At 48.5% G+C, this 12,587-nt stretch overlaps 1 protein-coding gene and 1 non-coding gene across 4 annotated transcripts; both read left to right on the forward strand.

Annotated features, from left to right (window-relative positions):
• The first annotated feature begins 132 nt into the window (after nt 1–132).
• Nucleotides 133–12,436, forward strand: LOC141965310 (uncharacterized). Of its 3 annotated transcripts, XM_074916685.1 has the most exons (8): nt 133–458; nt 4,247–4,282; nt 4,477–4,621; nt 7,352–7,733; nt 8,572–8,678; nt 9,666–9,736; nt 11,179–11,509; nt 11,684–12,436. In XM_074916685.1, the coding sequence occupies exons 4-7, from the start codon at nt 7,521–7,523 to the stop codon at nt 11,406–11,408; spliced, it is 621 nt and encodes a 206-aa protein (XP_074772786.1). In that variant the 5' UTR covers nt 133–458; nt 4,247–4,282; nt 4,477–4,621; nt 7,352–7,520; the 3' UTR covers nt 11,409–11,509; nt 11,684–12,436. The 3 variants fall into 3 exon arrangements, 2 of the variants coding, with proteins under 2 accessions (XP_074772786.1, XP_074772785.1); XR_012634453.1 differs by lacking the exon at nt 8,572–8,678; XM_074916684.1 differs by lacking the exons at nt 133–458; nt 4,247–4,282; nt 4,477–4,621; nt 7,352–7,733; nt 8,572–8,678 and adding an exon at nt 7,744–8,316.
• On the forward strand, nt 9,367–9,497 carry LOC141965755 (small Cajal body-specific RNA 15). The gene has a single exon (XR_012634509.1).
• Nucleotides 12,437–12,587: the final 151 nt, after the last annotated feature.

Genomic DNA, 12,587 nt, shown 5'->3' on the forward strand with positions numbered 1-12,587 from the left:
TGTCAAAGTCCTAGCCATTTCATTTGAAACTTATTTACTTTGTAGTTTGCAGACTAACAGATACATGAAATTCTTTTAAAGCTAACCAGATACTTGCTGTCTGGGGAAGGGAAGATTTGAGGGGGTTGGACTGGCATAAGCGTGATGGTATATGGCTGTCAAGCCCCTGTGTTTGTGGCCTGCCCTTGGCAAGCCCATCAAACCCTTGTGTGCCCTTGGACAAGTCTCTTCACAGCTAAAAGCCGTGCCACGCCGTATTCCACTGACGGACTAGAAGAGTATCCTGTCAGCCTGCCCGGTAGGCAGAAAGGCACTCCAAAAGCACTGAAAGAATTGCTGACTGTTGTCAGTGCAGAGACAACTGACTTCATTTTGAACCATTCCTGAAGAAGCACAAGCATGGGAGTGATGGATGATGTAGCAGTTCAGGGATTGCAGCAGTGGGACCCTTAAAGCAGGTAAGAAAGGAACAGGTGGCTGCTCCAGGTGTTACCTGTTCCTGTGTTTCTCCTTCATCTCCAAGCTGATAAGACTCATGGGCCACCACCATTTGTAGCTCGCTACCGTTCATGTTTGTGTTACGCCTTTCTGCCAGTGCTGCCCTTACCCTGCAATATATTTCCATTGAAGGCTGAAAAAACCAAGTATCCTATATTTTCAAAGGGAACATGCAAGGAGAGGGAAAGTTGGCTGCCAGATGCATTGTTTTCCTGGCAATATTATATTGTGTTTCCCTGTATGTGCAGCTATTGTAATCAGCTTTAATTTGCCACCTGGCATTGATCTCTTCTGTTGTATGCAGGCTCCTGTGCCTAGTTCAAGGAAAAGCCACTCCAGCTTCATTAGAGGCAAGCTGTATCACACATTCTCCACTTACCTGCTGCAGTGAGGCTAGGAGAGGAAAAGTAACAGCATATGGGCCCAGGGAATGTCTGCAAGAAGGGGGTAAAAATAATACTTCATAAGCATAGTTAATATTCTGGGTTATATTAATGAATGATAAAAGCAGTTAATTTAATAGACTATAAAAATGCCTGATGCATCTTTATCGAAAAGATGTGATTAATATGATTAATTCCCTGAAATTCACACTGCATCTTTAATGCCATTACTTGGAGTGTAGAGCTGTGCTAATCAACCCTCTGTATCAGCCAGATTTATGTCCATATTGGTGTACAATAATTTCAGTTAACATAAACCACTGAGCTGCAGTCACTGAATGGAGCTCTGTTCATTCTGCTGTCCATTTAACTTTCACTGTTGCCAGGGACAGATTATAATTAAAGTCTGGGACCATGATGCCTGATCCTCCCCTAAGATCTCTTCCCACAGAGCTGCTCTCTACAAGCTACACCTCTCAAGCCTTCTGTGCAGTGTGAGGCTGTGCAGGTTCAGGGGGGCGGTTCTAGGCTGCTGCCCCTGCAGCAGAAGGGCCTTGCTGTGGAGCAATAATGTGATACTCATCGCTCCAGGATCCAGATGTCTTTGGATCCCATTGCAAATTCTTCAGCCGTTCCAGATCCCCTTACTTTCTTCTCCAAGAAGAAAGCAACATCCCATGCCCTGTGCTCTGAACCCTTTCCAGTTTAGTGTGTCTTTCCATGCTTTTTGAACTGTTACTCAGCGATGGAGCTCTGCTTGGAACAGAACCATGGCTTTACTGATGGTCCTTCACCATGGAAGGGAGAACACTGGAATAAGCTGAAAGAGTGTGATTGAAGTTACTCACAATTTCAGACAGGCTGGCAGTCTTACACAGTGTCTGCACTTTTCATTTGTTCTTGCTTTAATGCTAATACAAGAGTAAATTCCAATGTAGACATGATGAAGAAGTCCTCTGTGCACCTCTGGGGTTTTAATCTGAAAGCTTGGTGTTTTAAAACTGAATAAGGTTCAGCAATTGAGCATTAAATGACCCATTCAGAATTATTTGCTCTATTTTCCATGCTGCATATTTTCAATCAGGTAATACTGCTGCTAAACGTGGGTATTGCTTTAGTTGCTTCCAGGTGAGCCTGAACTATTGTGATTTGGTAAAAAAAATGTTGGCTCCTCAGCAAATTGCCCTAGATGAATATCTTGGTCCCTTCAAGGAATAGGTATAAAATTCTGTGTAATAATTGCTTATTCCTACAAAAGGAGAAACCAGTCAGGCATTGTGCACACCCACCTTGTCACAGGTCTGAAGATGGCCTTCATACTACGATTGTCCCAATGGCTATATATAAATTAAAAATCACCTGAAACGGAATGAATGCCCTAGTTTTTGTTGTAGTGCTTTTTGCTGTGGCTGTCTGCTTGTCTCAGTAGAGACATCATTGATATGACACTAAAGAAAAGGTCATGAACATGAAGGAACTGAAGCAATGACAAAGCCGTCCCTCATTCTCATTCACATAAAAGAGAAGAAAGGATAATAAAATTAAACATCTACTAATCCCTTACAGGATGCTCAGAAACAGCACGGGGAAACTGTAGTCAGTTGTGCCCTTCTGTGAGACCAGAAGGGTTTGAGTCATGACTGCATGGAGCACTTTGAAGTGAACTCTCAGAGCTATTCACAAGCCTCAAAACAAATAATCTCTCTGCTGACGTGTCACGTCATGCCTCCAAGGTACAGTGGTCCCAGGGGTGCTCGTTAAATGATACCAGGATGATTGCATTTCATTCTGACATGATGTTTGGATGCAGAAAATGAGCTTTTAAATTAACTGCCGTGTCCCTGTGTGGCCTGTACTGCTGATTCAGAACAAAGGGGATGTCCAGGTGCTTCAGCTGGTTTTTGTTCTGCTGAAGCTATGGCTCTGTGGGCAAAGAACTTTTGTGTTGTAACTCCACCAAATGCTCTCGGTGCCTGCTTTGAATGTTACTAGGGCAAAGTGTCTCATGTTTTCCTTTTATTTTTCCCCTTGTTTAACATCTTTAAGAATCTCCTCCCACACAAACCTCAGTGAATTTAGCTTTGCAAACTCTGCAAAGCTATGTGTTAGCATCCTCTTTAACAAGCAAGGCAACTGAGTTAGAAAAGGCCAGAGGACCCAGAGCCACTAAGCAAAATGTGTTTGAGGCTTCTAAACACCTTTGAAGTCCTGGACCTTCAAGCCCTCCCCATGGTTTAACAGTGAGTCTCTCTCAGGCCAGGAAACAGTCTTCTGGTCTTCCGATGTTCCACTTCTTCCCTCTCAGCTTCTTTGTCTTCCATTTTTCTTCTGATCCCATTTGCTAGGAGTCCTTCACTTCACTTCCACTGGCTGTGCATCTCCTTCAAACACACAGCCTTAATGCTGGGACTAAATCCTGCCTTTCAAACTGACTCTTGCTGCTTACAACAACTTTTGCCACAAGAAAATCTTTTTCTGATGCAAGTTAAAGTGATCCTAGAAAAATAACCTATGATGGCTGAAAGCCTCACAGTGTTATCCACAGGCAGAAGGAGAACACAAACACAGTTAACTAAAACAGCTTGCTACTGCATGTATGTGAAGTCTTTTGTATTCTACTCCCACATGCAAATTGACGTTCAGGAGTGTTCACAGGCACCTCTGCCTTTGAGGTTATGTTAGCAAATACAAGCAGCTGTGGACACTTGTTGAAATTTGAATCTCTCTTTTCTTGGTTTGCTTGCTCCCCCCCTCGAGTGGCAAGAGTCATTGCTAGAGCTAAAACTAATCTTAGTTCAGCCCATGGTAATTAACAGAAGTTACTTTATCCTTCAATCACATGCGTTTCTCTTGAGGTAGTGAAATAGCACAGCAACACACAGTTTTAGAGAGGAAGTGAAAAAGGTGATTGCCTGGTTTTGAAATGAAAGGGGGAATTTAGCCAGTGTGTAATTATTCAAGTGAGAAGTTGGTCCTGTCTGTCTTTAATATTCCAAAGTGGTATTTGATGTAAATCCTTCCCCAGAGTTCATTACATTAGCTCTTAGCTCAACCTGAGCACACCGAGTGCCAAGTTCAGCGTGCAGCATGTTTTATAACCGAGTAGAATGACGTCATCCCAGTGATCCTGCAGCTCCCTAGTTCCTTGGGAGGAGGTATGGCTTTGTCTTCAGCCTAAAGATGAAATGGAATATGTTTGATGAGATTCCCTTGGTATTTGCAGTGTAGAACGTGTGAGGAATATTGCTTTGCACCTCCAGCAAGAACTGTCCCTTTTTGCCTTAAAAAAATTAAATAAAATAAGTTACTTTGCTTGTAATATTTTTCTTTGCCGAAAATGAAAATTTTCCTTTACAAATCCCTAGGTGCTTTACAAGAAGACCGACAGAGCCCTTTTGCAGGTGGGTAAAATAAGTTGCAGGGAAGCATAGTGGCTTGTTGGCATCCACCCCGTGGCAAACCCTGGTCTAGTCCTGGGGGCTGCCAGGCAGCTGCTGAGGGTTCTGGGTTGAACCACGCTGATTTATTTTTTTTTTAAAGAGTGGGAAGATAAATTTAGAAAATTTCATAACGGTTTGTCACCGCTGCTTTACAGAAATACTGATCAGAGCTCCTGAGAAGCCAGAAATCCATCCTCCCTCCACACTTTGTCCTGACCTCAGTGAGACTCGGGGGAGTGCAGAGTCCCAGCGCCTGTCCCTAGCGGTGGGTGGTGCCAACTATTTCAGATGCTGTTTACCGTAAGTAAGAACGACTGCAATGATATAGCATGAATGTAAGTGCTAAGAAACAGGCAAGATGCCCAGCCACCCCACCGAGACTGGGCTGGGAACGGCATGCGTAACATCAGCCACAGCTATGGGGGATAGTTGGAGAGAAAGATTGCAACTGCAATGAACAGACAGTTTTCAGGGCACTGTGAGAGCAGAATGAAATTCTCCTCACTATACAACCAAGCCCTGAAAGTGAGCAGCCTCTCCCAGCCCTGAAAATCCATGCTGGCAGACTCAGTGCAAATATGCTGTCCCCTGTTATGACAAATCTCTGACAAGCCAAGGTCAGAAAGCAGAAAGTTTTAGCTGCTCTATCATGCCAGGAACAAAAAATAAAAGCCAAAAAACAACCACAAATTCAAAGAAAACAAAAAGCCTTGTTTTAAAATAAGCTGTTTTAAATAAACAAGTGTTCTTTTGGTCTTTGAACCACATCAGAGTACATACCTAACAATATTTGTTAAGTAAATATCAGTGACATGTTTAAGTCTGGCTCAGTATGCATTAGCAAAGTGGTATTTGTGTTGCTTTTGTTGTAACAAGAGTCAATAGTGTTTCTAGAAGGTGGTCTGAAAAAAAGGGACTTTGGGTTATTTTTCCCACTTAGCATCCCACAGAGAAACATCTGCCCACCAGTAACCCCACCGCAGGACTTTTAAGTAAAAAAACCTTCCCAATGCACTGATTTTGGTGAAGTTATACTTCACTTTTATTGTCTTAGGTCAGTTCCTAATATGCCTTTTAGGTGTTATTTTTTTACCCATAGATCCACCTCTTAGATTATTTTGGCTTTCCGAGGGAAGTCTGCCCCAAGACTGGTCGCAAATACATGGTGACATTATTATAGCCTGTACCTGAAGCACTATGGTGCCATGGCTGAGCACAGTTCAGACCTATTCCCACCTCTTCTGATCAGCTAGTCCCTGAGCTTAGATTTTATTCAGTTTGATACTAGTGCTGTAGGCACAGAAAGCTCCCTGCACAGACCTGCTCCTCATAGCGTTGCAACTGGGCTGACCCAGTGTCAGCCAAGATACACACACTAGTGCTATACAGAAAGCTACTGAGGGATCAAGAGGTCACCACACAGCCAAAAAGCCAATGGTTGCTTTTCCATGTGCAGCAAAAGAAAAAAATCAATTTCTAATTTAAATAGATCTTTGTATTTGTATTTTTGTTTGTCTGTCCTTTGACGTTTTGCCTTATTTAACTCGTAAGAGCCAGATGGTAACTCTAGGGTTAATGCACAGACGGGGGCAGGCAAAGCAAGAGAACAGGCTGTAACAGTGACGCTGCTGAATTTTAAATTCTCCAGCGGAACAGAGGTTTTCTTTTACATCTTATGGGCTGTGAGGAAGTCAGACTGCCTCTTAAGTGTCCTTTCCTGTATGGCAATAGAAGTGATCTCTTTGGGCATGCTCAGAAATTTTGGGCTTAATAAATCATCACTGTAGACTACGTGCTTCCATGTCTGGGAAACGGTGTGACTTTTTCTCCCTGCCTTTGCGGGGTGTTGGAGAGGAGAAAAGGTCATGCTCTGTGGGACCCAAGGGGGGAAACTGCAGTTCGTGATTCAGGCTTGAGCTACCCCAAAGTCAGGCCATTGGAGTCACGGTGAGGCTCTGCAGGCAAAAATGACAGCCAGGCTTTTATCTGTATGCCATGGCATCACAGGTCAATACTATGACTTCTTTCTCTTCTTTAAAGCTTTCATGTCAGAGGAATCAAAGCCCCCTACCTCCCCTTCTCAAATTGCCTCCGGTTAATAATAGCACGAACAGTAGTTAGCCCAGGTTTCAAAGAGGCTTTGATGAGATATTGCTCTTTGATAAGCCATTTCAAGGGCAGGAGGCAAAGTGTTTACTTTGCTTGGAAGAGGAGTCTGATGAGCAATTTACTTTTCTTTTGCTGAGGCCAAGCAGAGCTTTGTTACCTCCAGAATATGGAGATTGCAGAGGTGGTTCACGGCTACTGCTCTTTACCTCTGGCTATTTCTTTGCCTTATGCAAGAATAAAAGTTACAAATGAAGCCCAGCAGCCTGTTCCTACCTGTGACACCTGCCTCTGTGCTGAGCCTTAGCAACCATCCACTCCCCAGCTTTCCTTCCCTCCCATGACTGTTTTTCCTGCCTTTGGCTGTCCCGGGAGGCCCTGAGGAATTAGGAGTGCCATGAAACCCGGGAGTGCCGCTGGCCCAGAGGCAAGAGCGAGCTGTAGCTGCATGAATAGCTGAGCCCTCCCTAACCATGCACTGCAGCAGAAAGGTGCAAACAGGGAAATCAGGCTTTGGGTTGGGCTGGCCAGTCTGACTGGTGGTGAGCCAACCTGTAAGACGTGGAATTATTTAGTCTGAGGATACTGAAGCTCTCCCAAAGCCTAGGCCTGTACTAAATGCAGCAGGTGCTTTCCTGGAGACGGGAAAAGCCACAGCAAAGGGGTGAAGGCAAGCTACTGACTCTTGCTACAAGAAAGCTTTACAAACTCAGATTATAAATGGCAAGGCTATTTAATGTTCATTTCATGAAGCATTTTACTATACGGGCTGTGAAATATATCAGACTCACTGTCCAGGCACAATAAATAGGTCTACTCCAGCAGCCTAACTGCACCTTTCAGATCAGCAGGGGAGGAGGACAGGGCAGGAGGTGTTGCAGTGGCCACAGGCGTTTCCTGACCGTGTGCTTTCCAACGCTGTAGGTGGAACATAAGGAATTTTGTTTTAGAGATTGAAAGAAAACTTGAGTGTATGCAGTGGGCTGCAAGATATCTCCGACTAGAGGGACTCTACACGCTACTTCGGGCCCAGCCGACGCAGGCGGGTTTGGGAGCTGTAAACCACCTGCCCCAGGGTTGAGATAACTCGGCGATGGTGTCACGGCCCGACCCCGCTGGTGGCAGCGCGGTGGCTGCTGCGGCCCAGGAGAGCTGGTGGCTCTCACGGAGCTGTGCCAAGAGCTGTGCCCACCCCAGGGCCCAGGGGGAAAGGAAATCGGTTGCCCCACCCGGTAGCAGGTTGTTATTCACATGCTTAAATCTGCCGGACCAAGCACTTGTACCAGATGGAAAGGAGACGCACAAGGTAAGCGGGTGTTGCACGGGATGGGGGTGTTTGGGAGGGGGCTGCTAGAGGCAGCGAGTGAGCTACAGGCAGGGCCGTCGCTGGAAAAAACAAAACACGTTTCGCCCGGGCGAGGGTCTGGCAGGCGGCAGCACGCGGTGGATCGGGTCGGTCAGCGCTCCGCAGGAAAATGCGGCGTTACCGGGGCTGAGGCGGCGCTCGGGTCAGCTCGGCTCGGCCGGCGGTTCCGTGCCCTCCCGAACCAGCCGCCTCCGACGCGGGCGCCGCCCGGGCGCCTCCGCAGGCGCCATTTCCCCGGGGACGGCGGCGGGAGGGCTGCGGGCCACCACCCCCCCCACCCCGAGGTCCCACCCCGAGCAAAACACGGATCGTCTCCCCGCTCCGAGGCTGCTGCCGGCGAGGGGAGGGGAGAGCCGCGCCCGCCCGGCTCTGAGGTCGTATTTACTGAAGCGAAGAAGGAGCCGGCCCCGGCCCGGCGGCAAGCGCCCGCCCGCCCGGGCAGGAAGCGGCGCTGGGCGGCCGCTGCGGCGGGGCGGGGGCTCGGCGCGGCGCCTCCGCCCGCAGGAAATGGCGGCGGCACGAGGTGAGGCGGGAGGCGGCGGGGGGGTGTCCGCATGGCGGCGGGGGGGGCCCGCGCCCCAGCTCCGGCGCAGCGTCTCCTCCTCCCTGCCCGCGGCGGGTTGGGGCGGCGGGAGAGCGGCGGCGCGGCGGAGCTCCCGTGCGGGGTGGCGGCTTCGGGCCTCGCTCCGCTCGCGGGTCGCGTAAAGGCCCCGCGGAGCCGGGCCGGGCCTCGCCTCCCGGCCGCGGCGCTCCCCGTCACTCGTGTATCGCCTTGGAGGGTCAGCCGCCGTGGTGGGCGCCTCGCGTGGAAACGCCCGCGGCCCTGGCCGAGCCGCGGCTGCTGAAGAGCCGCCTCTGCCCGCAGCCCTTCCCCCGGGGCGGCCGGTAGGCGCTGCCGGGCCGCCTGCGGCTGCCTGCGGGCAGGGCTCGGCTCGGGCAGCGCCTGCAGCCGCCACCGGCCCTGCCCGAAGAGGAGCTGCCAGTGGGTTTGCGTTTAGGACGTAGCGTGAGTCCCGGCGCTTTGCTGCTGCAGCCTCTCTGGTGCTGTGTTTAAGCCACAGCTTTGCCTCTGCAGAAAAACTCAGCTCCAGCTGTGGAACGGCCATCCTTTTGGCAGAGAGCACAGCCCCTTACAGCCATTTTATGAAGCAGTTCGTGGCCTTGCAGCGGAACAAGTAAAGCTTAAAACATAAGCTTGCTTGGAAAAGCTGGGGGCCAGGACAGCCGAGTCCCAGTATATACTGGCAGTTGAGCACACCAGCATAAATGCAGCAGAGAGAAAATTTCACAGAAAACGTGTGTTGTGTCTTCAGCTGTCCCAGAACTGTGCAGAGACTCAGTGCAGGCCCGGTGCTGAGCTGAGCGGGAGGCAGAGCCTTACCTTTGCCTGGGCCCTGGCTGCTTTGCTGTGCACTGCTAATGGGTGATACTGGTCACTGTTGGAAAACAGAGCAGGGCAGTTACAGAGGTGGAGCTGCCTTTGGGGCAGGCAGGGTGGTTAGGCTCTGTAGGCTCCTTTAGGAGAGCACAGTCAGTTCCTGAGACTTCCTAGGAGTTTCTTACAGAGATTGATCTGGAGGACTAAGAAAGTGGGGCCAGTGATACTCTATTGACTCCACTGATACTATCCTCCTAAATTAAATGGTGGAAGAACAAGGCCTGCCTGTGAGATAAAGTCAGGACCTACTTCATCTGCCTACAAGGTTTTAATGGCAATTAGAGGGGGCAAGTTAAAAGTCGGAAGTCTTCCTGTAGAAAACGGATGTGTTTGGTTTGAATTGGACATGCTAACCTGTACTGCAGGGCTGTTGTGTTGCCTGTTGTTGTATTTGTGCTTTTGACATTGTCTCACCTGTGTGTTTTTGCTCACAGACCCGTGGGTCCCTTTGTTCCCGGCTCCAGGACTGGGTGTGGAGGGACGCTGGACGTCCTGAAGGATTATGGTAACCAGTTTGGAAATTGTAACTTCAGCCACGGATGGTTTGTGTAAACCTGTCTGTTAACTGGTGCAGCCTAGTGAAAGGCTTCGTGTGATGCCCTCCAGTGGCAACAACGTGTACTGATACTTTAAATCAAGAGAGAACAGAAGGGAATTGGAAAAAGTGATCTTTTTGCTCACCCTGAAGCGGTTTGAGGGTAACTGCTTCTAAGCCCAAGGGCCTTTGGGCAGCCCTGGCAAAGCCCCCAGTTAGGTGCTGTGTGAGGCATGGCTGGGAGTGGCCCATCCTTCGGCAGTTCCTGCTGCTGCAAGTTCTGCAGGGACGCACAGGTCACTGCTGCAAATCAGGGCAGCCTCTGTGGTTCAGGTGGCCAGTACCAGAACTTTAGGCATGAGCTCCTGTCCTCCACAGAAGATTAATTTTGCTGTGTGTCAGTAAATGCACAGAGAAGGAACAGGAAGAAAAACGCCACCAGATGCCAGGAAGAACACAGCACTCTCACAGCACTTAACTTGCTGTCGGAGACAACAGCTCATTTTAGACTAGATATTAGGAAGGATTTCTTTGCAGAAGGGGCTGTTGGGCGTTGGAATGGGCTGCCCGGGGCAGGGGGGGAGTCCCCATCCCTGGAGGGGTTTAACAGTCGGGTTGACCCAGCACTGAGGGATCTGATGTAGTTGGGAACCGTCAGTGTGAGGTCAGTGGTTGGACTGGATGATCTTTAAAGTCTTTTCCAACTTAGATGATTCTGTGATTCTGTTTTTAACTGACTGTTGTCCTTTCACGTGATCTAGTTCAGCAGTGAGCCAGAGTTCCTGTAGACAGGCCGGAGATGAGAACTGGTTTTGCCTCATCTGAGACACCTTTCAGGACAAAGAAATGGCTCTCAGATTGACAGCTCGACACAGTTCTCCAAGATGAGCCCTTATACCCAGGATTCCAGATAAACCGAATATATTTGGTATTAGTTTGCTCTGGGGTACCATGCTGGACCTGTTAACACCCCTTAGCTTCAGTAGGAGACTCTTTTTACTTTCAAATGCAGCTCCCAGTTCTGTGCAGGGTTTGGCCCTTACAGCAGTACAGATGTGCTGCACTTCCACCCGTCTGGTGACTTACACAGAATGATGAGGTTGATGTCAGCTTCCAGCTTGGGTGCTGGACTGGTCTGATCAATAGACCCTGTAGTAGAAGTGGTGGCCTCCCTGTAAAGGGTTTATGTAAAGGTGATTCACAGTGACAGCAGGTTTTAAAAAATTTAGGTTGTTCATGCCTTTTCCTTTGCTATATAAATAAGTAACAGGATTGGGATTCCTGAGGGAGGAAGTGCTTGGGTTATTGCTGACAGCTGAAGCTTTTATTAAACAGAAACATGCAAACTCATTTTCCATATTGTTTTTAACCTAGTAACCAATTATTGCTTATTTGTTCTTTTTTTTTTTCAGATAGTGCGGTTGCTGCCTTAGCTGTCCTGTACCATGTCTGGCAACGAAGCCATATTCTGCCGAGCAGGCTGCTCCATACTCAGCCATCAGGCCTGCATTTTCCAGCAGATCCATCAAGCTGGATGACGGAGCTGTTTGGTACCTGCAGAGTCTCACTCCCAGGGTGTCCAAGCACCTTGCATTTGGGTCATAAAATCCATCCCTGCAGCAGTCGTGTGAGAGGGTTGTGAAGTCCCAGGGACTCCCAGGGCAGTTTACCAGTTGAAAAATATTTCAGATTGGGTTCTTGTATCATCAGAGGTGAACGGCGAATCCCAGCCCCAGGATACAGGTATGGTTTAAACACTTGAGGTGGAAGCTGTTGGTGGGGAACAGTGGGGCTTCACAACAGAACATCTGCTTTCATCAGTCACTGGGTTCACCAGCAGTCTTGCTGCATTAAAGGCTTGGTTGGGAGGTTCAGGCATCCTTGTACCTCTGCTCTGATACCGTTTTACTCTTTCAGATACCTATTTGAAGAGTGTGGCGCTCAGTTTTTGGCCGATAAAGGTAAAACATGTTCCAGTGGATGGATGTTGGACCCGGAATCGAGGCATACGGTTTTTAAGCAAAGAATGGTTCTTTCTCACCAGTTCATTCCCTGAAAGAGGAACTGTGCACTTCAGCTGCTGTTCTCTGGGGTGGCCTTGCCAATGTCAGCAGGGCTCACCCAGCCACCTCCTGCCCCCTGCGCTGGCAGTGGCTGCTGGCCGAGTTGCCCGTTTCTGGTGGACACGGGTTGTGCTCACTGCAGGACGTAGCAACAGTCTGCCTTACAGGAGGTCTGGCAGTGACCGTAACAACCCTGGCAGCACCAGAAATCTGTGGATTCCTGGTGGGCTAAGAAATGACCTGTGCTTATATAGGTCAGGGTCAGAGTTGCTAAACCCATCTTCTTTTGAGGCTTGCAAAACAAATAGGTATCCAAAAGAAGACGGTACTAATCACTGCTGTAATGACATATTCAACTCCTGGTTTTGTGGTTTCTGCAAAGCCTGGTTTGGGGAGGCTTTTTTTAAGCTGTTTGGGGAAAAACAGACAAGCTTTTGGCACATGGTTCTATGTCGGATTTTTTCATTTTTACCAGGCTCTGTTTATTTGTAGAGATCCTGTATATTGTAAAGGCCACCACCTGTTCTGACTACCCCCTAGAATGGAAACATGAACCAATGATTTTTTTTTTTTTTTAAATGAATGTGCAATAAATCTGTGGAAAAGCTTCTCAGTTCATGACTCTTGATTGAATTCAGGCAGTTTTGACATACACAAATGAGGCTGTTTAGAGCTAGGCAAACCTGCTTGACAGGCAGCGCCTGATTGTCTGGTGTCTGGAAGTGAAGCCTAAACAAGGACCTTTTGGCTGAGTGCTG

Source organism: Athene noctua, chromosome 13, assembly GCF_965140245.1.
Source record: "Athene noctua chromosome 13, bAthNoc1.hap1.1, whole genome shotgun sequence".
Classification (NCBI taxonomy): Eukaryota; Metazoa; Chordata; class Aves; order Strigiformes; family Strigidae; genus Athene; species Athene noctua.

Coding starts and splice junctions, on each gene's coding strand:
- LOC141965310 (XM_074916684.1), top strand. CDS start 7,754: ATGGGGGTGTTTGGGAGGGGGCTGCTAGAGGCAGCGAGTGAGCTACAG. Junction 8,317..9,665: donor GGAAATGGCGGCGGCACGAG/GTGAGGCGGGAG, acceptor TTTTGCTCACAG/ACCCGTGGGTCCCTTTGTTC. Junction 9,737..11,178: donor GGACGTCCTGAAGGATTATG/GTAACCAGTTTG, acceptor TTTTTTTTTCAG/ATAGTGCGGTTGCTGCCTTA.